At 39.8% G+C, this 24,088-nt stretch overlaps 1 protein-coding gene across 6 annotated transcripts in view; it reads right to left on the bottom strand.

Moving 5' to 3' along the window:
- The window catches only part of LOC107511706 (nebulin related anchoring protein), a 67,180-nt gene extending 45,043 nt beyond the window's left edge, over positions 1 to 22,137 (bottom strand). Inside the window, exons 1-14 of one of the 6 annotated variants that reach the window (XM_016146348.2) lie at positions 21,813 to 22,136; positions 21,404 to 21,498; positions 20,745 to 20,832; positions 16,555 to 16,650; positions 14,042 to 14,146; positions 12,855 to 12,959; positions 12,057 to 12,161; positions 11,169 to 11,276; positions 10,779 to 10,883; positions 7,892 to 7,996; positions 6,722 to 6,838; positions 4,444 to 4,548; positions 2,657 to 2,764; positions 1,522 to 1,626 (exon numbers count right to left, since the gene is read on the bottom strand). In XM_016146348.2, coding sequence (XP_016001834.2) covers positions 1,522 to 1,626; positions 2,657 to 2,764; positions 4,444 to 4,548; positions 6,722 to 6,838; positions 7,892 to 7,996; positions 10,779 to 10,883; positions 11,169 to 11,276; positions 12,057 to 12,161; positions 12,855 to 12,959; positions 14,042 to 14,146; positions 16,555 to 16,650; positions 20,745 to 20,832; positions 21,404 to 21,498; positions 21,813 to 21,884 — 1,419 coding nt within the window. In that variant the 5' untranslated portion in view covers positions 21,885 to 22,136. Of the gene's footprint in view, positions 1 to 1,521; positions 1,627 to 2,656; positions 2,765 to 4,443; positions 4,549 to 6,721; positions 6,839 to 7,891; positions 8,000 to 10,778; positions 10,884 to 11,168; positions 11,277 to 12,056; positions 12,162 to 12,854; positions 12,963 to 14,041; positions 14,147 to 16,554; positions 16,651 to 20,744; positions 20,833 to 21,403; positions 21,499 to 21,812 lie in introns of all 6 variants that reach the window. The other 5 variants (XM_016146346.2, XM_016146347.2, XM_016146345.2 and 2 more) reach the window with 5 other exon arrangements.
- Between the last annotated feature and the right edge of the window lie 1,951 nt (positions 22,138 to 24,088).

A 24,088-nucleotide genomic window follows, 5' to 3' on the forward strand; every position in this document is an offset into this window, starting at 1 on the left:
TGTGAACTCTCACAATTTCTATATATTGGTCTTTTTAAAAAAAAAGAAAAAAACCACCATGTGGCCAAACGAAATACCTCTGCAGTCTGGATCTGGCTCATGGGCAGCCAGTGAAGAACTTAGCCTGATATTTCTAATCTGGTCTATTTGAATTCATTTCTCGGACTTCCCAAGATGAGCTGGTTATATTTCAGGCGCACGGTTTGAGCCACAGTGTTATAGAGGCAACTCTATTAGTAAGTCATGTTATAATGGGAGTACACAGTTGCAGAAATCTACCTTGCTTCGTGCAATTGGCATGATTTCTAGAACTCTACTGCAAGAGCACATGCACAAATTTTAATGAAATGCTCTTGATCCTCAAGTTTCCCAGGTAATGTATGCAACCAAAAAAAAAAAAGACAATAACTTTGGTAGTCAAGTTTAACCTTGTATTTCATTGAGTTGACACGAGTAAGTCAACCCAACAAAACCTCCCAAGAAGAAGAGAAGCAAAGTCTAGGCCCTTGATATTCCCCTATTCCCGTCCCTTACTGTATTACATGTTTGAAAAGCCTCCTTCACCCTTTAAATTATCATTTGCCAATGACTCTCCTTCATTGTACTGTAAACTATATTAGACAGTTGGATGCTGGAGATATCCAACTATATCCAACACAGCACCTACTCTGAGCAGAAGAGAGATGGGAAGACCTATCTACCAATAGCAAAATGCACCTTAACTACTGAAGTTGTGCTGATCTCAAAGGAATGTGCAGGAAAGTAGCGTTGGGAATTTCTTAAACACATGTTGAATTATTTGTTGAATTACCGATTGATTTAAGCTAACCTTCACTGACAACCATGATGCCAATTCAGTTCTAAACCACCTTAAGTACTTATTAAAATAGGACATGACTTTTATCTTTTTCTTTGTATTATTTCTGTATTTTCTAAATGTTCTGGAATTAACATGCAGTAAAATTCTTATAACTAGAAAACAATAAATTTCATTAATTAAGTATATTTCATTTGGGACAAGCCAAAATAGAAATGAATAAAATCACTGATGTAATAATTAAGGGTTACATGCTATTCCATACATATTTCCCAAGTACTCCTGAGAAAAAATATTGAGTCATTGTTACCACGTCCTCTCAACTTGTAGTCATTTCATTTTACTTTCTTCGGTCCTTAAACATACCACACTCCAAAACTTAAAAAAAAAAAAAAAAGCTCGTCATTGCTAAAGAACGATTACTTAACTATGCCCAATAGTGGACATAGTCCACTGGATTCTAATAGGAGAAACTGAACCTTGGATCATTTTCAAGATGAAACCAGAGTTGTCCCCACCTTGCAATGATAGTCTGAGAGTTTCCAAACATACACAAATAGACTTCCTAGTGGAAAATAGTGCCCCTTTCTCAGTCCCTTTCATCTGCTATGAACTGTTGTATCTTGTTTCTTTCCATCTTGCTGCCTAAGAATCACACCACAGGAGAGAAGGGATGAGGAACAAGCTATTGGAAGAGAACTTACATCTTTCAGAGGAACCAGTTTCACTGTCGTTTGATAGGAAGGAGTAAGAGTAGCTGGGTAGTTATAATCAACGATATCGTGTTTATAATCGGCTTTGTAGGCAATCTGAAACACATACACGCGAAACAAGAAAAAAGAAATTAGCCCCCACTTTCTTTTGACCTTGTTTGAATATTGCAGGTAATGCTTAAAAAATAACCAGAAACAAAATTAATTCAGTTTCATCACCTTCAAGGTGATTTAAATTATGTTCACACTTTTGCTTTCAATTATTTTGAATTCTTCTTAATCCAAAATTAGTTAAGTTCCACCTGCAGCACATTTACTTTATCTTTCTTAGTATGTAGTTTTTTTTTTTTTTTAAGAAACATTTGCACATGAGTATACAATGGAAGAGCTTCTAGGTTAACCCCCTCCCCTCAAATAAATGAAAAGTCAAAGTCTTCAGATGTTTTAAATTTTTTTTCTAAAGTTCAAATTTGACATTCTCAAAAAAGGAATTTTGACATTTATATGTTTTAATAATGAAATTGGGTTTTTTAAAGGTGTCCTTTACCTCTAAGATTTACAACATGGCATTTGAAAAACTATAAATTGAATTGACGAAGCCAAAGATGAATGAAGAGATTACAGGCTATTTGGAAACCAAGGACCTTTCTCAGTCCCTGATCTATTTTGTTATCCCACTGCATTAACAAGTGCCTTGACCTCAGGTCTTTTGATGAACACTATGATCAAACAAGTGAATGAACCAATCAACCCATGAACCAACCAACAAATTCTAAATAAACCACAAATGTTGACAAATTTCAGATAGGAATTATGCTCATCAATTTATCATTCTCTCTCAGAAATTGAAACTTTTTAGTACACTGCATCAACTGTAACAGATCTGATTGCTCTTCAGACTAGAAAAAGAGAAGATAAATAAATTGAAGCTATGAAAAAATTCCAAGGACTTTTACCTAGCCTTGGTTGTATTGGTTAACATTCAGAAACTCTCATGGATTAGTCTTTACACAATAGAAAACTGATTTTTAAAAAGGAAAAAAGAATTGACTGAATTTCTTATGCCCCACCTCTCTCTACTCCAACAGATCCCTAGGACCTCTATGCCCTTCACAAAAGGACTCACATTGCTTGCCAGACTTCCAACTTTCATAGCGTGGAGAGTCCGTCTGTCCATACCAACTCCTTCATAGTGCCCTCTCATGCGGTTCTGGTAGTCTTCTTTATATTTATTCTACATGGGAACACAAAACTTTCAACAAAAGCATTCTCTTTCCAGCTTGTCAAAGACTAAATACTCATCTTAATGCACTAAATAGCACTGAATAAAAAATAAGACAGACTTAAAAAAAAAAAAACTTAAATTTAAAACAAGCAGAAGTGAGACAAGCACAGAAGAACACAGGGGAAAAAATGAATCTGATGAGCGTAGAAAGCAGAAAACAGACCTGATTAAAAAAAAAAAAAGTTTTCAATTCTAAACACACCAGATTTTTTCAAGGTGAAAACCTACCACGAGAGCGTGGAGCTCTCCAATGGACAAGCATTGATTGTGCTGGCGTCGCGTGCAGAGCCCCATGCTCGGGGCTGTTACAAATCACTGCATGCTATCACCTGCATTTCTAAATTGATGAAGAATAAAACCTGAGTTTTGCCAAATTCTTCAAATTTAACATCACAGATTGGTCACTACTGCAATCATGTGAAATAATAATGTTATGTCCCAGATGCGGCAACCGAATAAAGGGAAAACCAAAATGAGATGACAAAAAGTCATAAATAGGAAAAAACGGGTAGCTTTCAATGAAGCTACATTAAAATCACCTACCCTGGGAGGCCACTGAGGTTCCGAGCACTGAGAGTACTTAAACAGAATACCATTACTATTTATCAGACATGATTCTATATATCTCAGTTTGTCATCACAAGCACTCTATGAGGAGTAGAGAATTGTTATCATACCCATTTTACAGGTAGGCAAAGGAGCTCAGAGAGCTTTAACAACTTGCCCAAAGTTGACAGTCAGCCCACCTGGCTAACTGTGGAACCAGGTCTGTGAGCTCTTAACCTCCACAGTTATGTAAAATAAATTTCTCGCAGAGCCTTACAAAGTCCCACAAGACTTTAAATTCTACTATGATGTGCAGCCAAGCAGAAGTAAAACCACATACTCTAGTACAAGTCCTTGATGTTCTCAAGGATATACATTCCCAGACCTTCCCCAAGAATTTCCAAATGCCACTCCAGCATACATCTGCTTATCTGTAAAATGGGGAAATAACAACTGACTCTCCGGGTGCCTGTGTGGGTTAAATGGGAGCGTGGACTAAGCAGCATTGGGAAGAGATGCTACAATGCTCAGCCAGGCCCGCTCACCAGCATTTGTCACTAGGAGCCGGATACTGCTGGATACTGCGATTCACAAAGGATGCAAGAGGACAGGTGCCACCCTGAGGGTCAGGTGTGTGGTGGGGGACGCGACAGAATTGACCACTGCATAGACCGGTTCCGGCAGACAATCTTAATCAAAACTCTTAGGTATTTGTGTCTAAAAGGCCATGCTTCATCTAAAGCCATGCTACCCTGAACAAGCTGGATCCCATCTGATCTTGGAAGCTAAGCAGGGTTGGACCTGGTTAGTAATTGTATGGGAGATCACCTAGGAAGACAAGGTACTGTAGGCATAAAAAATAAAAAAAAAAAAAAATGGATTGTGAGGTGACAAGGTCCTTGCAATCTGTGAGGTCAACCAAGGATTGCCTTGCCTAAAGAAAAATAAAATAAATAAAAATAAAAAATAAAAGGCCATGCTTCTCTAAGACACACAGATAGATTAACAAAGACTGTCTCTCAGGAGACCTAGATATTAATGTCAGAAAAGCCCAAACAAATACTTAGGCATTAAAAACTCACATCACTGGTGAATTTTGAGATCTTGCTGACGTTTCTGAATTGAGGTGTCTCACAGTAATTGATACTGTGACCTTTACTACTTTCCAGATCTTTCTTATACTCCACCTTAGAAACCAAAACACCACAGTAGAACCAAATGTGAAGTCACTCTTGAAAATGTCAACAGGACTTTACTAGGCTATTTTTAGAAAACTTACAAGCCGAGATTTAAAAATACCAGGCATTGGATACTGTAAGTTGACAGTACATGTTTTCTTTCCAAATAATAAATAAGTGATAATTGATTTGGTTAAAACTATATAGTCCCTTTCAAGAATAAATACTATAAGTGTAAGATACCACTCAAAAATGGCAAAACTGGTTTAAGAAATCAGGACAGTGGTTACTCTTGGGGACAAGTGCCTGGGGGGGATGGTGAGGAGGGTTTCTGGACTTCTGGTCATGTTCTGTTTCTTCATCTGGGTGCTGGTTACACAGATGTGTCCACTTACAGAAATCCTTTCTGTTATACTTATGATAGCATGTATGTATACTTCAATAAAGTTTAACCAAAAATGTTACTTTACAAAGGAGTATAAATGAGATCACTCATAGATGCAGAGAGTCTCTTCTAATTTTAAATGTGTTAGCTAGTTGAGCTTCCCTGGGTATCTGGATATAAAATGTGAGGCTATAGTTATTAAATAGATGCCAGGTCTTCCCAGGTAATTGGAGAAGGTGCTGAAGGCTGATTACCACCCATTAACAGAGGCATGGCTGGTTTGTCTCCCTGGATAAACAGAAGGGCAAAAAGAAGCTGAAGGTTCCCTTGGAAACTCTTAGCAAAAGAAATACAATTTGCTATCCTAACTTATAAAGCGTATGGTAGGAATATGCCTTCCAAAGTACGCAAGATGCGTTACAATGCTCACAATATGACATAAAACAAAATAGCACACAAAATTGTCTATATAGTTGAAGTCTAATCCTATATGTTTTTATATTCATTTATTTGTTTATAGTATATTCACATTAAAAAAAAAAAAAGAAAGAAAGAAAGGCCAAACGGTAGCAGCATGAGCCTGGTGGTGGAACTGCACTATCAGTGGTCTGGTTCCAGCTTTGTCCCTAAAAGTCACTCTGAACCAGATTAAGACACTAGTATTCCAGGCTTATGACAAAGTGGCGGCCAAAGACCGCAAAAGACCATCTGATCTAACGTCCTGTGAGTCAAGAGAAAGGTTCGGCAAACTTTTTCTATAAATGACCGTGTTGCGGGCCATGTAGTCTTTACATCAACTACTGGACTCTGTGCTTGTAGTCTGAAAGCAGCTGTAAACAATATGTAAACAAACAAGCTGTGGCTATGTGCCAATAAAACTTTATTTACAAAAACAGGCTGCGGGCCAGACTTGGCACTCAGTAGTTTATTGACTTCTGGCCTATAGCATCGGAATCATCTGGAATATTTATTTAAAATGCAGATTCCAAGGCCTTGGCACCCATTTACTACTAGAAAGTAGGTGAGACTCCTCATAATACCACTCCTAGTAATTCTGAGCAGCCCATAACTGGAGGACGAGGGCTAAACAACAGTTTTGGGTAAAGAACTGACCTTTAGAGGTTAGAGAAGGAAAATATTTTAGGATAGTTGCGTATTTGTTTCTGAGTTGCAAATAACTTGTTTTGTGAATACTTTTAATAGCTGTAATCATTCTTCCTCTTGTGAGAGGCCACCAACTCAAAGGGCTTCAGGGTTCGGGTAGGTAATACAAGTGAAAGCCTAGGGCAGGAAAAGGATATGGGGGACCAGCGAGGATATGTCCTTGTGAAAGAGTTCTAATGATTCTAAAAATCTCGATTGCTGAGTAGGCCAAACACAACACACCCTGTGGCACAGCCAGTTCTGCCTCTAAAGTAAGGTGGATTCACAGTTTTCAAATGACTCTTTCTGTTCTTTGATTTCCACCTTATAAGAATGATGTATTGTTATGAACTTTGGCTCATGCAGTATTCTGGCAACTAGAACTTGATCGCCTGGAACTTTTGAGCATCTCAGCCCTGTGAGACTTCAGGAAGAAACTTTTGAACCATTAGAAAAATTTAATTTGTTTAAATTTAATTTGATTCTGGGCTCTCCTGTGAATCGCTTTTTACTGCATATTTATTCTTTGAGAACTGCCAACCCATGCGTAGTTTATGTGGCATTACATAGAATTTTTGGGGGGCTGCCCTGTTCACTGCCTATAGGAGATAAAGGAGGTGACGGCACACAGGTGTGACTGTCCCCCATACGCACCTCACTCACAAGCTTGTTCACACTCTGAGCCCGCTTCAAAACCAAGTTGTCTTGGGCTGGGAGTGAGTGATAATGTGCAGCGCCTTTCATGTTATTGAAGTCCTGTCTGTATTTTATCTGAAAGAAACACACAAAGAAGGTCCAGAGTTTTTGTCTTCATGCTCCACAAGAGAAATTACTCCAAATTACCTCACACTTAATGACAACACTCAATTCATAGCATTTTATGGAGGGAAAAAAAAAATCATAGGGACATTTTTCCACGAAATACATAAACCACTCGGTCCCTTTTGTAGTAAACTTTTACTGGCCCTTTGCACACTTTTCACACTTTGTACTTTAATTCCACATGAGAGAACGTCTTAAAACAATCATAGCAAATGGTGTAACCCCAGAGCCAGTCTGCCCTTGGTTTAACACCGTTTCTCGTCTGGCCTGCTGAGGAGGGGGCAGAGAGAGCAGTGTGTGTTTTATTTCTCCTCTCACGAAAGTGCACTATTCTGGTTAAATGGATATAACTGAATAATAAAAGAACAAAGGAAAAGGGCAAAGGGGGTGTGAAACGAATGCTTGGCTTCTGATTATAGACCAAGTTCAAGTTGGTGTGTTAGCACATACGCTGCCAAAGCGAACACTCAAGTTGGCGTGTTAGTTCTACTGTGTGTGTGTGTGTGTGTGTGTGTGTGTGTGTGTGTGTGTGTGATTTTACCAAGTTTAATTATAGCCACTCTTTCAAGGACTGCCAGCTGGCCAACATTCTGCAAATAAAAATCATTTTATCAACTGAGTTACATCTTGTTTGAAAATCATATGACTTGTTTTAGTCAGTTATCCCCCTAAAGTGCTGGATTTCTCGACGGGCTCTTTTGTGAAGACTCTCCTAACCCCAGTTTATCTGGCTGGACCAGAATTTGTACTTGCTTCAGCTGATCTAAAGTGAGTTATACCATTTGTCCATGTCAATCTCCTTTAAAGAAGACAAATGTGACCAAACAGTCTGAACAAAAGAAGTAGATATCAGAAATTTGGATAGAAATCAAAGGCTGACATTCTGCTTTGACTCGGTTCTAATAAATTAATCCGTGTGTAGGTTTCAATAAGCACAGCCTTCAAAGTCTCATTTCTCCTCTGCTTCTGTGGCTCTGTAGGCCATCCTGATGTGGTACTTACATCGCTAGCGAGTTCGTTGGCTTTCTTGGCATTCTGATAAGCCGGGGTGATCATGGCAGGGAAGCTGCCTTTCCCTCTGTGTCCATCATATTCTTCCAAGTAACCCTGCTGGATGGATCAAAAATCTCAATCAGCAATGCTCCCCTCCCTACATGGGTGAGGGATTAGCAATGGTCTCTCCTACAGCCTGTTCCCACGGAGGTCCATCCACACTGGACGGTCCAGTGATCACGCTGGGAGTGGTACCTCGTGGTGGTTAAGATGGTAGGCTCTGAGTCAGGCCTACTTACGAGTGCCCAACACATGGCCAGCACTAAATAAGTGGTAACTGTTATCATTAGCATCATCATTTCCACCAGACACATCGAGAGACTCTACCAGTCTCCCAGGCCCACGTATTATGGAGTGTGCACTTCTTAGCTGACACCAGAGAAGCCCCTCTGTCTTCCAGCAGTCTCGAGTGCTGCCTTTCTCAGGTGCATTGACAGATTTATACAGAGAAACTAATTGACATCCCAAATACTTTAAATGTAGGCCATTTACCGAGAAGGAGAGCATTATATAACTATTTGAATTTTTGTAACTGGAAGGGGGAGATTTTCAAATTGGCATAAGACGCTTTGAAATGAGACTAAATGTGTATTTCAGACTAAAAATTATAATCTGAGTCTTAATTTCTTTCTTCTTTCTCCCCACACCAGCCACCCACGTTCACAAAAACCTTCTCTCTCATGGACCTATCATCATATCACTACTATAAACCTTCCCTGGCAATCGGATGTACTTCAAGAGCCCATCAGATGCTACCTTCTGTCTAGGGCACTCCTCCCTTCCTCCTAGTCCTGTCCTGGGCAGAATCAGCAGCTTCCTCATCAGTGTTCCTATAAATATGGAAGAACCCTCAGCCTGCTCCCTCTGGCTCAAGACTCCATTGCCCCCAGGCTTTATCCGGGGCCAGGGTCTGCCCTGCTCTAGCTCCAGGTTTGAGATCTAGCACACACACTTTCTTAAATGAAACAGTGGGTCAATTTAAACTGTTTGGGTTCCCTTTTTATCTGATAATGACAACTCTTTAGCCTGAGTGCTCCTTTATGTTCGGCTGCCAGAATATTCTGGGCCAAAAGTAATAAGTAAAAAATATTAAATTAAAAAAAAAATAATAAAGTCACTCAGATTCTTTGATAATCCCCTTTGCTCTATGGCTTAAGGATGGTCTGTATCGTATGTTAACTTCCTTGCTTATATGTATTCATATTTTGTACATCAGTTTGCAAGCCACCTAATCCTATTGGGGAATTGACTACTTACAAATACTAAATTGATTACATGGCATAGTCCATTAATCTAAAAAAAAGAGTTACTCATAAAAAAAAAAAAAGAATGGGTCGTTTGGCATTTGAGGCGCGATGGATATTTATAGTTTATCCGACTGCCACTTCTCCCTCACTCCCTTCCACTCACGCCCTGGCAAGTCCCACCAAATCACAGAGAAATGCCGCACGAGACTGAGCCTCTGACAGCTGCTCGCTGTGCTATCAAACGACACCCGCTCCGACTCTCACATTTGTTATCGCCACAACTGGAAACCTCAACAAAAATGTCCAAATAATTAAGAATTAACTATGCGCCTAGGAAGTTACATTTCACCAATGTGTACAGACACACCTAAATACACATATGAAATTATACGTCCGTGTTTTAACTATGGGCAGATAGTACTGTCCACATTTAGAACAATATAAGTTTTTTTTTTTTTTTTAGGACGATATAGTTTCTGCCAAATACAGAAACCAAATATTTTTTAATAAAACTGATTTTTAAAAGTTGTTCTGAGCCTTCTAAACAACATATTTAGAACATGAAACCAATAAAAATATTTTTCACTGAGTTTAAAGCATTAAGAGACTAACTAACATCATAGAATTTAATAAAATGGCCTTTTTAATTCAAAACCAAATATTTTTGCTCAGACAGACATTTGCAAAGGGATCATGAACTATCTTTACATACATCCTAAGTTTCATGTGATGTATCCTCATACAGGCAACCTTCTTTCTGAAGAGAAATAAGTTATTTGTTTTCTTTTATACATTATGTAAGTTGAATAAGTCATTTATGTTGTAGAATCAATCTACTGACAAAAGATTCAAACGACTGTCCAATTAAGAAAAAACTATCAACTAAGCCCACTGAATGGATTTTCTTAGTACACACACTTGCTTTTCCGATATTCTTTACTTATGACAGTGAAAGAAGAGTGTTTCTTTTCTCCCCTACAATATCTCTCTAGTACTAGAAAATAGACAAGGATGTGCAAATAAAAATTAGCTTGTCATTTCAACCGTTTCACACCCTGACAAGATGTAGTTTATTTAAGAAGTGAAATTCGAAAAAGCTCTGCATTCTCTGGCATACTACTTTACCTAGCAAACTAGATAAGCAATTCTACTTTCTCAGAAAATGAGTTCTGCTACTCCATGAATTGCTCAATATTTCTCAAGACATTTATTTTGATCCCCTTTGAGCTCACACAGTTGGTGGGCTAAACATAGCCAGTTTCAGTCCATGGGACCGTTCTTCAATGAATAGATGAGAATGTTTTATTCTTAGCAAACCCGCTATCTTGATATAGGTCCTTTACTTAAAAAAAAAAGAAAAAAAAACATTCTTGGAATCTGTTTTCCTAAGTGAGTGAAGTTGAGCCCTGTTTAATTGTTTGCGCACTACTTTCTTGCTTGGAAAAGCCAACTTTCATAAATAGAGCAGAGATAAGCCACAGCCCAACCTCTGATTAAACGGCCATGGGTTATATCACAGGCTAGAGGGTTGCAAAACAGAACTGACCACTAAAAAGAGCAGTGTCCCAGGAAGTCATTTCATCACACACCTGGCCATACTGATCCACATATTCCTTCGTCACTGTGCCCTCAGCTCCAGTGGCTGGACCAGCCATGCCCTTCATTTCTCTTTGATATTGTTGATGGTATCTCACCTGTTTGAAGAGAAAGGACAAACTCAGGGAATTTAGCCTCCTATGCACATAAGCCAGAAGAGTACAGATGAATGTCTTGTGGAATATTCTTTTTTTGCTTGGGTCCAGGGAGTGTGTCTTATACATAAAAGTGCCAGATCACGGTAAAATTGATAGAAAACTAAGAAGCAAAGCTACTTTCTGGATCCACAGTGCATGCAAAAGTAGACAGGAAGTTGGACATGCCAGGCCCAAGTAACTTCCTGCTTCCTCCCCTAATATGACAACATTGCCAGGAACACTTACATCACTTGCCAGCTCATTGGCTCTTTTAGCTATCTGATAAGCAGGTGTGATCATAGCAGGAAAACTGCCTTTCCCTCTCTGCCGTTCATAGTCCTCTGTGTACCTAACCTGGAAAATGAAGACAAATTTTGGAAACCAGGTCACCATCTTACCATTTACCAGGCAATCTGAGTGAGAAGCCTTGCTAAGAGCTCCTATAACACCCTGCGCATCCGCTGTCACAGCTCTTATGGCAATGTAATTGGCTTATAGCTTGATGAACTTGTGCATTTTATTTACTTTTTATGCTCAGTACTCAGCACAGTGCCTGACACATGGAAAAATTCAATGTAGTATTCAGCATGTATGGGCGAGGCACCTGGTGTGGGCCACGTGTCAGGGCTGGGCAGAAGAATAAGGCTGCTTGCTGCCCTTGAGAAGCCGCTGGTCCATTTGGGAGACAAGAGGCTTCTGACCCAAGGCAAGTAGAAGGCACCTGTTAACTTGAACCTGAATTGGAATTTAAGCTTCCCCTGGCTCAGAACAACATTCAGTTCTTGGTCTTATTGTGCTATGGAGTAACTGGGCTATGACAAGGCAAAGTGGTACAAATTCTTTAGAAATTATGACAAGGTGAGAATTAACCTAAAATTAATTCTTTCAGATTAATCAGATACATGTGGTTTGTCACTAATACTATCTAAAGTTTTCTCCCTAAAGAGGAGTTTTCACGAGTTCTGTGATGCCTGATGTTTCTGATCTGACTATCTTTGACCTTAGAAAGTTCTTCCTGATCCCCACACAGGACCGAGATGCCTCCTACATTCTCCCTTACTTCCCCACCAAGTAAGAAAAGACTGGAGAATCTTAAACAAGAATCACTGAGGTGTGACCTTCATCATTTCTTACGTCACTTTGAAGCTGTCCCCCTGCCTTGGCCCGCAGCAGCTCAGGGGTATCAGCCACCGTGGTGAACCTGGAGACGCGCTCGTCATGGCCTCTCTTGTATTCCACCTGATGAGGAGACAGCAGAGTCATGGTCACACCCACCAGCCTTTGTGAAGGCCTCTCCACCCTGAAACTACACCACCGGGCTAGCCTCGCCACCTGCCCGTGGCAGGTCTTTATGGCTTGCGTTATGGGCACCACCTCAAAAAGCATCGAAGCTAATGTGTAAAGTCCAAGAGAGTAACAAGCACTGCTAAACATGAACAAATATGAACTCACTTCATCTCCATAACAATTTCATGAGGCAGGACTGTGACTTTCCCCTGTTTACATATGAGCAGCTGCGGAGTAGAGAGGTTAAGTAATTTGCTCACAGTCACACACCTAGAGCTGGGATTCAAATCCCAGTGTTTTGGCTCCAAAATCTGAGCTCTTAATCAACAAGCTACGCTACTACTCTTCAAGAGGACCTGCCACTTAGTTAGAAGCAGTGTCCATAACACTAAAGCAACCTCAAGAATTTATTTGGTCCAGTCTTAGAGTGAGCTGCATAGTCTTCTCCCCATTTGGTGGATGATGCCCAGTCAAGGTACAGAGGGTAATTGATAGGGAAAGATAAAAACATGGTTTTCTCCATAACACCACACTAATGGTACCTTGCCCCAGAACACTCTCTTATTAGTTTTTATCTGAATCTCAGAAGTTCGTTAATGACCAAAATTAACATAATGAGTGGTGAAAAAGCATTAAGACGCTCACCTGGCTGGCCAGCTGGTTGGCTCTCTTGGCCCTTTGATAAGCAGGTGTGATCATGGCTGGAAAGCTCCCTTTGCCCCTCTGTTGCTCATAGTCTTCCGTATACTCCTGCTGGTCAGAACCAACACCATCATGAGAACCAATATGATATCGGATGAAAACTAATAAAAGTGCAATCTCAGGCATCATCAGAACCAATGCAACTAGGTTTTATAAGATACGTAAACAATTCAGTCACCCAGAATAAATTGGAAAATGTTATCCAACTGGCGGTTTGAATAACACCTTCAAATCGTATTTCCCAGGTCAAAGGGTTGCCCCTTCAATGCTTACATCAAATGATGTGGAACCTGGTACAAGCTAAGGGATGCCTTTTTGACTCAAAGGTTGTATGATAATGCAGCCATTAGCATGCAGGAGACTTTTCTGTAACTCGCCCATTAGAGATAGTTCCAACTGCATTAGGGGTAAAATGTCTGCTCGTTTTCCTCCTTACTTTTTGAGCATCTCTGACGATTAGCTTTCCTAATGAGACTTAGTAGCTTAGCATGTGTGTTGCTACTGTCTCCTTTTCCATTTGCTCCAGGAAAAGTCACTGAAGACCAACAATATTTTCCAAAGTAATTTCTTCAAAGGGCAGGTGTCCTGGGCACGTGCATGGAGAGGACTAGAGAGAACCCTGCAAATTGTTAAGGATTTCCACAGTCTGGGTTAAAAGTGCCTTTTCTACATGAAAACCTACCCAGGTCTCTTGCTATGTTGGAGGTCAGAAGTCCACAAACGGGCCATCAGGGCTGGTTCCTTCTGAAGGCTCTGGAGGAGAATCTAGTTCTTTGTCTTCTCCAGTCTTTAGAGGTTGCCAGCATTCTTTGGCTTGTGGCCCCAAATTGCTTTGACTTCTGTTTCTGTTGTCACATCACCTTTCTCTGACCCTGACCCTCATGCCTCCCTCCTTATAAGGACCCCTGTGATTGAATTGCTTCCACTCTAATAATCCTGGATAATCTTCATATCTCAGGATCCTCAACTTAAATCTGCAAAGTCCCTTTGGCCATGTAAGTGACATTTGCACAGGTGCCAAGGATTAGAATCTGGGAATCTTTGAAGGAGGGGCCGGTATTCTGTCTACCACAATCTTACAATAAAGGAACATTCAAATTAATTGCTAAAATAATGTCTAGGGCCCTTACCTCACCGAGAGACTTCCGAGCCTCAACCATCCTCACAATTTCAGGGTCTGGCAGCGCTCCTGGGTACCAAGCATTCCCTTCCCCATATCCAGTCCAATAGGGTCTCTACAAAAAAAAACCACACAAATGTATACAGACACACACCCCGCACAACTGGTTGGTAAGATTCCCCCTATCGACCCCACCCCCAGAAATGTTTACCCACACTGTTGATATCAGACAGCAATTCTCTAAAACCCATAAACTCCTATCGGTATACAGCAGCTCTCAGTTACCAAAATGTTCAGCTAGATAATAACCTAATATCCTAAATAACTGAACTTTCTGAAATTCATTTATCTCATATAAGAGTTCTAAATGTAACCAAACATTTCTTTGCCTGTCATTGAGCAGCAGGAAGTTATTGTGGACAGGCAATCTGAAATCAGTCAGCATCATTCAACCAAGCTTCAAAAACCTAATACCTGCTACCTAATACCTGGATTAAGCAATTAACACTGGAAAAAGAAAAGCCAGACAAGATTTTTTTTTTGAAAGTTCCTCTTTTAAGATAATTATGACCTATCTACAGAAATAAAACTAACATATGAAACAATTAGTGATTAGAAATGTTTGTGTGTTTAAGCATACTGTACTGAAGGTAAATATGACGAGAGTTAAAAAAAAAATGATGTATATGTTATGGGCCCTGTTTTGGACAGGAAGATGGAATTCGAGCTAGACCGCTAGGGCTGAGGTCAGTTAGCAGACACAAAGGGAGAAAAAAGGCATCTACCTTAGAAGGTCCAGTTTTGTGAAGGCAGGGATTTTTGCCTGTTTTGTTTACTAATATATGACAACAGCCTGGCACAATGCTTGAATATAATAGAATCAATAAGTACTTGTTTAATAAAGTCCAGGATAGGGAACCACCATGAACAAAAGCATGAAGGTAGAGATGTACTCCATGTGCAAGCCCATGAGGAGGCGGGTTTGACTGGAATAGAGAAGAAGAGACGGAGAACCAAGTGGGCTGGAGTGGGGGCAAGAGGCACAGGTGGGGTGGAGGCAGCCTTTGGAGATCTGGAAAGGCAAATAATTCCTACGCGGGAATATGCTCAAGTACGCTAGCAATCGGGGAAGTTTAACTTAAAAGAAAAAGATTGTCCAAATTTTTATCTAGTAATACCAAGTGTTGGTGAGAGTGTAGGGAAACAGGTAGTCTCATATTCTACCAGCAGGAGTACAAAAGGTACAGCCATTTTAGAGAGCAATTTAACTGTATCCACTAAAATTAAAAAGACATGCATCTTTTGACCTAGCAACTTCATTTTTCACTATCTATTCTAGAGAAACACTCATTTGTGTCCAAAAAAAAGCCATGCACAAAGGTGCTCATTGCAATCTATTAATAGAAAAAAAAATGGAAATAAGCTTGCCCATCAATGGGAGAGCATGACCCCTCCATTCTTAATGGTTACACCAAGATATCCATCTATGATAGCTTAAAAGGATGCTAAAATAGAAATACTTCCAAAATATCTGTTGACTAAAAAATACCAGTTGCAAAGCAATGCATATTTTTTCATGAGAAACCAAACTTACACATTTCAATAGAAATACATATAAACAATTTTCAACAAAAAATAATAGCTGATATTTATTATGCCTACCAATGTCCTAAGATCTTTACATTTATATACTCTTTTAATCTTCACAATAGTTCTGTGAATCAGAAACTATTTTAAGTTCAGTTTTCTTTGAGGAATCCAAAGAAAAGAATGGTTAAATAATCCAAACATAAGTACTAAAAAAAAAAAAATCATATAGATTTTGATCTGTAAATGACTAGAGGGACGTCCAGAAGGAGATCCAGCAGATTGATAACTATGGGGACCTCTACAGAGGAACCTGAGGTTGGAAATGGTGGACAAGGACTTAGCTTTGTAGTGTTTGGATTTTTTTTTTACAGTAATAAAAATGTAAGTATTATGTGTATAATTGAAACTGAATGGCTGAGGAATTTTGAAACGCTGAGGCTATTCATAGAGAGTGACCATAAATTCTCAGGTAGTGAGAGGAGTAAGCCTGGGACATCCAGGGAGCTATGTGTGACCAATGTCACCTGACAGAGGCAAATCCACAGGAGGGTACAGCATCTCGGGAGGCCCTCCCAGAAGTCCAGGCAGGACATAATGTGGATCAGAGCTGAGTTAGTGCAGAAAGGGACGGGGGAAGCTGAGCAAAGTATCAAAGGAAGGAAGGGCAGCCTTGGGTTCCAGCTGGTGGCTGTTCTCAGTGACAAAAACACAGTAGTTAGGAGGGAGAAGTAAATGACTTCGGACTGGAGCAGATATGGTTGAGGTGATGCTGGGACATGTTGATGAAGGTCTTCCATAGGCGGTTGGAATTACGAATGGGATAAAAGAAACCGTAACTGATGTCGTCTAGAAGCAGTAATGAGAATACATTTCGTTTGCACAGTATGTCATTCTTTCCTCCGTTACCAAACCCATTTACAATCCTCCTCTCACCTCATTCACCAGGGGTTGTGTGGCTGCCACATCATTGGATTTCATGTCCCAGTGAAAACCCGATTTAAACTGTTCACCATCGTCTTGCTCATCAATCTGCACAATGAAGGTGTTGTCAGTAATAGTTCCATCAAAAAAACATAAAGAAAATAAATCAGACATAACTAAATTGGAAGATTTTCCTAAGTCTCAGCTGCAAAAGCATCTTAACTGCACTACAACACACACTGCTGCCAGCCTCATGGTGACTTTATCTGTTCCCCCACACGGGCGGCATGTACGGAGCACCTGCTGTGTGCACAGCTCCATTCAGCAGTGCAATTAAAAAGACTGAAAAGTCTCCACAACATCAAGAATTCGGGTTAAGGTAACCTCAGAAAACACTAGACATTAGAGTAGTGATTCTTAATTTTAGTCTGTGCAACAATCACCTAGGGAGCTTGTTAAAACGCTAGATCCCCAAATTCAAGCAGGTGTTCTCTTATGTTTTATAATTTTACCTTTAACATCTTCATTCATAATACACCTTCAGTTAATTTTTGTGTATAAATGAGAGGCAGGTATCAAGGTTCATTTTTTTCCGAGTGTGAATATCCAGTCCTTCCAGCATGATTTATTTAAAGGTCATTCTTGCTACATTGAGTTGCTTGGTGACTTAGTCGTAATTCAACTGACCATATATGAGCAGCTCTATTTCTGGACGTTGTATAGTATTTCACTCATGTATTTGTCTACTCTTGTGCCAATACTACACTGAGTAAATTACTACTATGTTTGTAATAAGTCTTGAAATCTGTTAATTCCTTTAATTTTTTTCTTCAAGATTTCCTGGTTATTCAAGAATCTTTGTATGTTCATATCGATTTTAGAATCGGTTTGTCAATTTCTACAAAAAAAATACCAAGATTTTGACTGGGAGTGCATGGAATGTGTAGATTGATTTTAAGAGAACTAACATCTCAACATCCTCATGACCCTAGGATAGGCAGATCTTAAAGACAACATAAAAAGGACAAACCATAAAAAAAATCAGGTCTTAGGTCCAAACCCAGATATCATAATTTATGAGGTCTAAAACGGGTCCCCCAAACCTGCAATTTAAACAAGCTGAAATTTAAATCATTAATTTTATACGTGATAAAAGAATCTCAGGGGAAAGATGTGAACTTACTAAAATCTCTCAATGGGTTATCAGAGCCAGGCTTAGAACCCAGGAACTCCAGCTCCCTATCAAGGCACTTTCTGTCATTGACTTCCTAGGCTGGTTAATGCTTAATGCAGCTCTAATATGTATATTTTTAAATATATAAATTGAGAGATCTTTACATGCTTTTTCCCTTGGATTTTGAGAAACTACCACAAATATTACACAGCTAATGCAGGGTTTCTTGTTGGCAACACTACTGATATTTAGGGCCAGTTAAATTCTTTCTTGTGGGGGCCTGTCACATACATTGCAGGATGTTTATCAGCGTAGCTGCTCTCTATACACCAGATGCCAATAGTGTTCCTACCTTCCTCTCTCCAAGTTGTGACAACCAAAAAAATCCTCAGACATTACCAAATGTCCCCTAAGGGGTAAAATTGCCCTCCTGGAGAGCCATTGACTTAAAGAATCAGAATCACATGACCGAAATAGAGAGGAGGCCGTATTTGCAGTCCTTCTCCCACGGCATAAATCCAACACTGAGGAGTGTCTGCCTCCCCAGAGACCTTTCACAAGATTCGTGGTTATTCTGAGAGAGTAGGAAGAGACAAAAAAGCCACAAATGCTACTAGTGGATAAGGAAGCTATAACAGTTAATGTTCATTCTCCGAATAGAAGAAGACCTAGATGTTTTCTTCTTCTAAAAACCCCATTCACATCTACCAAACAGAAAATGCTCCCGTAGTAAATGTTTATTTTTTAAAAGAGAGACGTTTATAAAACAGAAACACATCAATCTGCTTCAATCGCCAGCTCCAGATCTTTACCCTACTCTTTTCCTTCACCACCATCACCGAAGCACCTTTTTCTTCCTTTTTTTAATTTTTGCACATGCACAGTAAATTTAGATTTTATTCATTTGGCGGTCTCTCTAAGATGCAAAGGGGTAAATTAATCCAGTATTCTCCCTAGGGTGGTTATAAGATCTGGGGCCTAGAAGGACATGATTGTCCAATTGAATTTTTCCCTGGTGGCAAAGGAGGAGAAAGTGATCTCAGCCGTCAATTGTGTCTCACACACACACATATACGCACACACACACACATACCATACACACACAGACACACACATACACATACCATACACCTGTACACATACATGTATACACATGTGTATGTATGCACATGTGTACACTGCAAGTACACACATATGTATACACATGCACACATATTCACACCTATACACACACACACATATACCCCTCCTATGCACACACACATATTTATACACATATACACATATTCACAGACATGCAAACAAATACACACACGCGGGCCTCCTGGGAAGCTCACATCACTCTCCGCGGCTGGAAACAGAACCAGCGATAATCCCGCTCCAGGTCGGGCCTGTCATACACAGTGAAAAGAAAGTGAATGCCCTACCACCTCAAAGAAAGGTACTATTTATTGTGTGACCTGTTGTATGATTGATTGTAAGGTAGGGACATGCCAGTTGAGGCTGAGCACAAGATGGAAAAATACAGACATCATGAATCTTTTTTGTAGAGAGGACGATACACACAAACGGCAATTTGATGCGTAAGTACATCTCCTTGTGTTTAATCTGTCAAGCTCCGGCTACACAACTCTGAGACATCTGGATGTTTGTAAACACAGACAAGCACTTTTCCTTCTGGAGAGTTTGCCACCCCCTAGGTACATGGAAGCAGGCCAATGGAACCATTCAGGATCTGGATTTTAAAGTCTGATAAATCTGAATCCGTACTCATTCCACTAACTGGGTAAAACTGAGCGAGTTACTTAACCTCTCGGAGCCTCAGCCTCCTCAACTAATATAATACTGTCACAGGGAGTTCCCGTGAAGAGTAAATGAGATGACAGATAAAGAGCCTGGCAGAGTATTTGTCACTCTGTTTAAGCATGAGCTAAATCCAGTATTTATCGTAATTTCAGGTAGCGACCCTTAGACATCAAGACATCGAAACAAAATCCTAAAAGAATTTGTGTCCTCAGTAGCCTGGGATTGCTTGTGAATCCTCAGAAAGCAATGATACACAAACGACGATCTGAGCCTCCATGTCCTCACTGGTAAAATGGGATAATGATAGTATTTACTTTATTGAATTGCAATTCGTATTAAATGAAGCAAGCGATAAGTGTACAGTAAATGCTATATAAACTTGTTAAAAAAATAATAAACCACAATTAGTGCAAAGCACTTAGCAAAATAAGCTATGTTGGCAGTCTGTGTAAACTCGATCTAATATACATTTTCTTAAGGAGGAGTATGGCCTGAGCAGGCAGGACGGTCAGTATAAAACGAAGTAATATCAAGAAGGCAGATTACTAGAGAGCCTTCACCTCATGTGCAATTTTCTAATTTTAGAAAGTCACCAGCTCCATCCCACTGGAATTCTCGTAGGACATGGAGAAAAGAAGTTAAATGATTCATCATTTTAATAAATGCAAGTGTTCAATCAGTAGCTAATCATTTGACAGAACTCCACTGTTAGTTTTCCAGAAGAGTCTGGTTTATCAACATGGCGCCTTGTCTACCTAAATATTAATTCCAAATCAAAATATCTTTGCCCTCTCCCTACCCCATGGGGAAAGAGAGGCTGCAAATAATCTTAAACACTACTGAATTCAGAGATTTCAGGGTATGAAACTAGGGGTTGGGGGGAAAGGAAGAAAAAGCTCTAGTAATATTTTCTAGCTACTTTGCTTTTCTAGTGTATACAGGGCCTATTGTATAAACTGTTGTTAATATGTCCAAGACTGGCAGACACAGAGAAATTACTTTGGATACCAGGACCTCAGATATTCAAGCTAGATTATCCTGTGTATTGGCCTCTATACTGTGGTAAGGACCAATAGCAATATTTATTATTTAAATGCACTTTGATGTGTAGGTGGAGAAAATGGGCAGGCTCACACCTAGACACAGATGCTTAAAAACCTAAAAGGTGCCTGGGCTAAAAAATTTTCTTTAAGCCTATTTTTAAGTTCATAATTAAACTTACCCCATGGACGTGTCCTGGAGACTTCTCCACATTTAGGTTTAATGGAGTATGGTAAACACTTGTGAAAGTGTTATTCTTGGGGTTATGGCTACAAAAAAAATAGATATAAGCCAAAATTAGAAATGTACTTTATCTAAGATGACTGAATGACTTATCTTAAAGGAACAGTCATTTTTTAAGTCAAATATAAAACAGCAATTAAGTTCATGATTTTCCAATTAGTCTTAAAGAAAAAGAAACCAAATAAATTCAATATATGTAACTTTATATGTATGTAATAGCCAAATTTAACTGGAAATAATTTCCTTAAGCTTTCTGAAAAAAATATAAAGGATTCTGAAATTATTTAAAAGAAAAAATGTTAAAGCTCTACATGCATACATCCATGGCAATTACAATGTTCTGCACAATATTTAATAATTTGACATGGGGTTATAGTCAATAGTCTTCATTTTATTTATAAGAAATTTGAAACTTTCAACCTTCTGTCCATTATATAAAATCCCACTTCCAATCTCATCAATGATTGTATGGAAGTAAAAACTTTTGAGAAAACATTTTTTGGATTTTACCCTGGAGTGTGTGATTTGAATTTCTGTTTAGGTACTTGTTATAAAATAAAATTCAAGAGATAGTGGGGAGGTCCATCAAACACTTACGCATGACAATACGGCTTTTTCTGGTGACTCACAAAGTTATTAACCGATAGCATCATCTTGCAAACTTCACAGTGAAAACACGCTTTATGCCATATCTAGAAATTGTATAGAACAGATTTAGCAAAATTTCCCTTTTTTCAGACTCAGGATTTTTATATATCTCAGGGTAAAAAATTGAGCTTTAGGGACAAAATGGTGATTTGAAAACATGTGGCTACAATATGTTAAATAAATGAGTAACTTTTTTTTGAGACAATATAGAAGACATAGCTAAAAATGGGTAGAACTGAAAAAAGGTGCGAAACATTTTTTTTTTTTGGAGGTTCAAAATAACCCACATGGCCATATGTGAGAAGATAATTTTTCCATGTTTGTTATTATTCCCGAAGGCCAAGAAAGGTCTACTGACCTGATCTAGACAGCTGATCTTCTCAGCAGGATAGACTCCGTACCCACACCTAGAGCAAGCCTGGACATTCATCTTGACTTCCAAGGAGAGGAAACAAAGATAGGTAACAGGCAAGAAATCCAAGAAGCAGCCCCAATCTAGTTGTCCAAGTCTCCAAAATCCTGAACCTTATTAAATCCTGGGCGCACTTTGATCATTCGAAGTCCAACTTCCACTTTCCTTTGCTGACCTTCTAGTCTGAAGTCGGCAGCTGGATGGTTTTTAAAGCTGCCACTTACTCCAGGGGCTATTTTGGCGACTCGCTCAGCACGCATGCGTCTGGGAAATGAGGTGGAGGTATTTCTAGCCGACATGCTTCTCTAAATAGAAAAGTGAACTCACGACAACATCATATTTATGTGGGATGACCAAATCCTGGTGTATGACCAGGCAGCATGGAGATTCACACTAGCTGTAATCATAACCCAAGAAAAGAACCCAGCAGAAAACGGCAGCACACCCTCATCTGACAATCAGCTTAGAAAAGCTTGCTCTGTGAACGAGATGACTAAAGCAGGAAGGCCAGCCACCCAAAGCACAGGAAATAAGACAGGACTGATTCACTCCACGGGAAGGGTAAATGCTGCATCTGAATTTTAGCTTTATCTCTTAAAAATGTTGACAGCAGTGAGACTGAAAACTGACCACGATATTAGCTTGTGTTTAGCTTCTGCTAGAATGCACAAAGAAGAAGAAATGAGACCTCTTGGTGCTTTGGCCTCAGTATGTTACGTTGCACTGTTCTAAGAAGGCCTGTTTATTCCTTCGCCTCTCAGGCATGGAGTGGGGCAGCTTGAAGACAAACCCTCTTGTCCTGGCTTTGAGAAGGCTCTCATTGCCTTCCGTGTCTACCTAAATGTCACCTTAACACAGACCTTCCAGAAACTCCTTACAAAAAAGATGGCGCCTCACCCATCCCTACCCCTTGGCTAACTACCTGCTATAACTCTTATCCTGTTTTATGTTCTTCACAGCAGTCACCACTACCTGATATCTTAAATACTAGTGTCTATATTTTTAAAAATTATCTAGCTCCTCCATGAAAATATAAGTTCTATCAAAACAGGATCTTTGGTCCTTGTTGTCATTTCTATGCCCTCAGTGCCTAGAACAAGGACTGGCATGGAAAAGGTGCTCGGTAAGTAGTCATTGAATCAATGAAATAAATTTAATATTCTCACCAAAATGCCTTCAGGGGCTAGAGGTAAAGTCATAGGTTATGGCAGGGACCTTCCCAAATGGGAGGGCACATACCCAAGCCAACTTGTCAAGAGGAAAACAATACCCAGTATTTTTAAAGTTCCGATTTTTCCACAGAAAGCAGATATTGGCAGTTACACATGAAATTCCCTGCTTTGTAAAACACTGGGAACAAAAGAATAAAACAAAGCCATGGGCAGCACTTGGTTGGCAGTGTACCAATTAGTGACCTTTGACCTAACTGCTGAGAACATTATGAAAATGTTGGGGGATTTCCAGGTCGAATGAAATCAGTAGCACTTGTGTGTTATGTTAGGTGAGCCAGGGGAGGAGGAGGAGGCTATAAAGCAAGTGAAAGAGAGTATTAGTCACGTACACTCAGGAGAAGGTACAGCTGGAGGATCCCACAGACAGATATTGGGGCTCAAGTGTTCTATCATCACCTGGAGGGAAGGGGACTCCAGGTAGGGACTCCAGGCTCAGGAAGGTACCCATACTGAAATGACAGGGAAACCTGAATGAATGGGAAGTTAAAGGCAAAGAACAAAGACCCAAAGGCTCCCTGAATGCTCCACTCTGTCTAGATTTCTCAAGCCATACCTGGGAAGTGGGCTGGAAATCCCAATAACCACCAAGAAAAAACTTCTTCCCATTTCAGGGGGGATGATAAACCACCGTCAGAGTTCATCTAAAGAAAAATCTACTTCTCTGCCTAAGGCTATGATCGATGGCATTCAATAGTTGCTGTAAATCCTTGGTTACCCTTGTAAAAATAAGCATTGCCACAACAAAAGATATGCAATTTGACCTGTTTCACCACTTCTGCTTTTAAAAGGCGCTTATTAGGTATCAGAAATCATGAGAACTGGAAATGGGATAGTTTAAAGAACTAAGGCGAACATTCATTGCTGGGGGAAGATACACACAGCCCTCACCTGCTTGACAGACATTGCGCGCGGTCCCCGCTGTGTCCATCCCATCCTGTCACATCCGGTCGAGCATCCCCCTGACCCTGTCCCTGTCCCAGTGGCTACGTC

This window comes from Rousettus aegyptiacus, unplaced genomic scaffold (genome assembly GCF_014176215.1).
Source record: "Rousettus aegyptiacus isolate mRouAeg1 unplaced genomic scaffold, mRouAeg1.p scaffold_m13_p_6, whole genome shotgun sequence".
Lineage (NCBI taxonomy): Eukaryota > Metazoa > Chordata > Mammalia > Chiroptera > Pteropodidae > Rousettus > Rousettus aegyptiacus.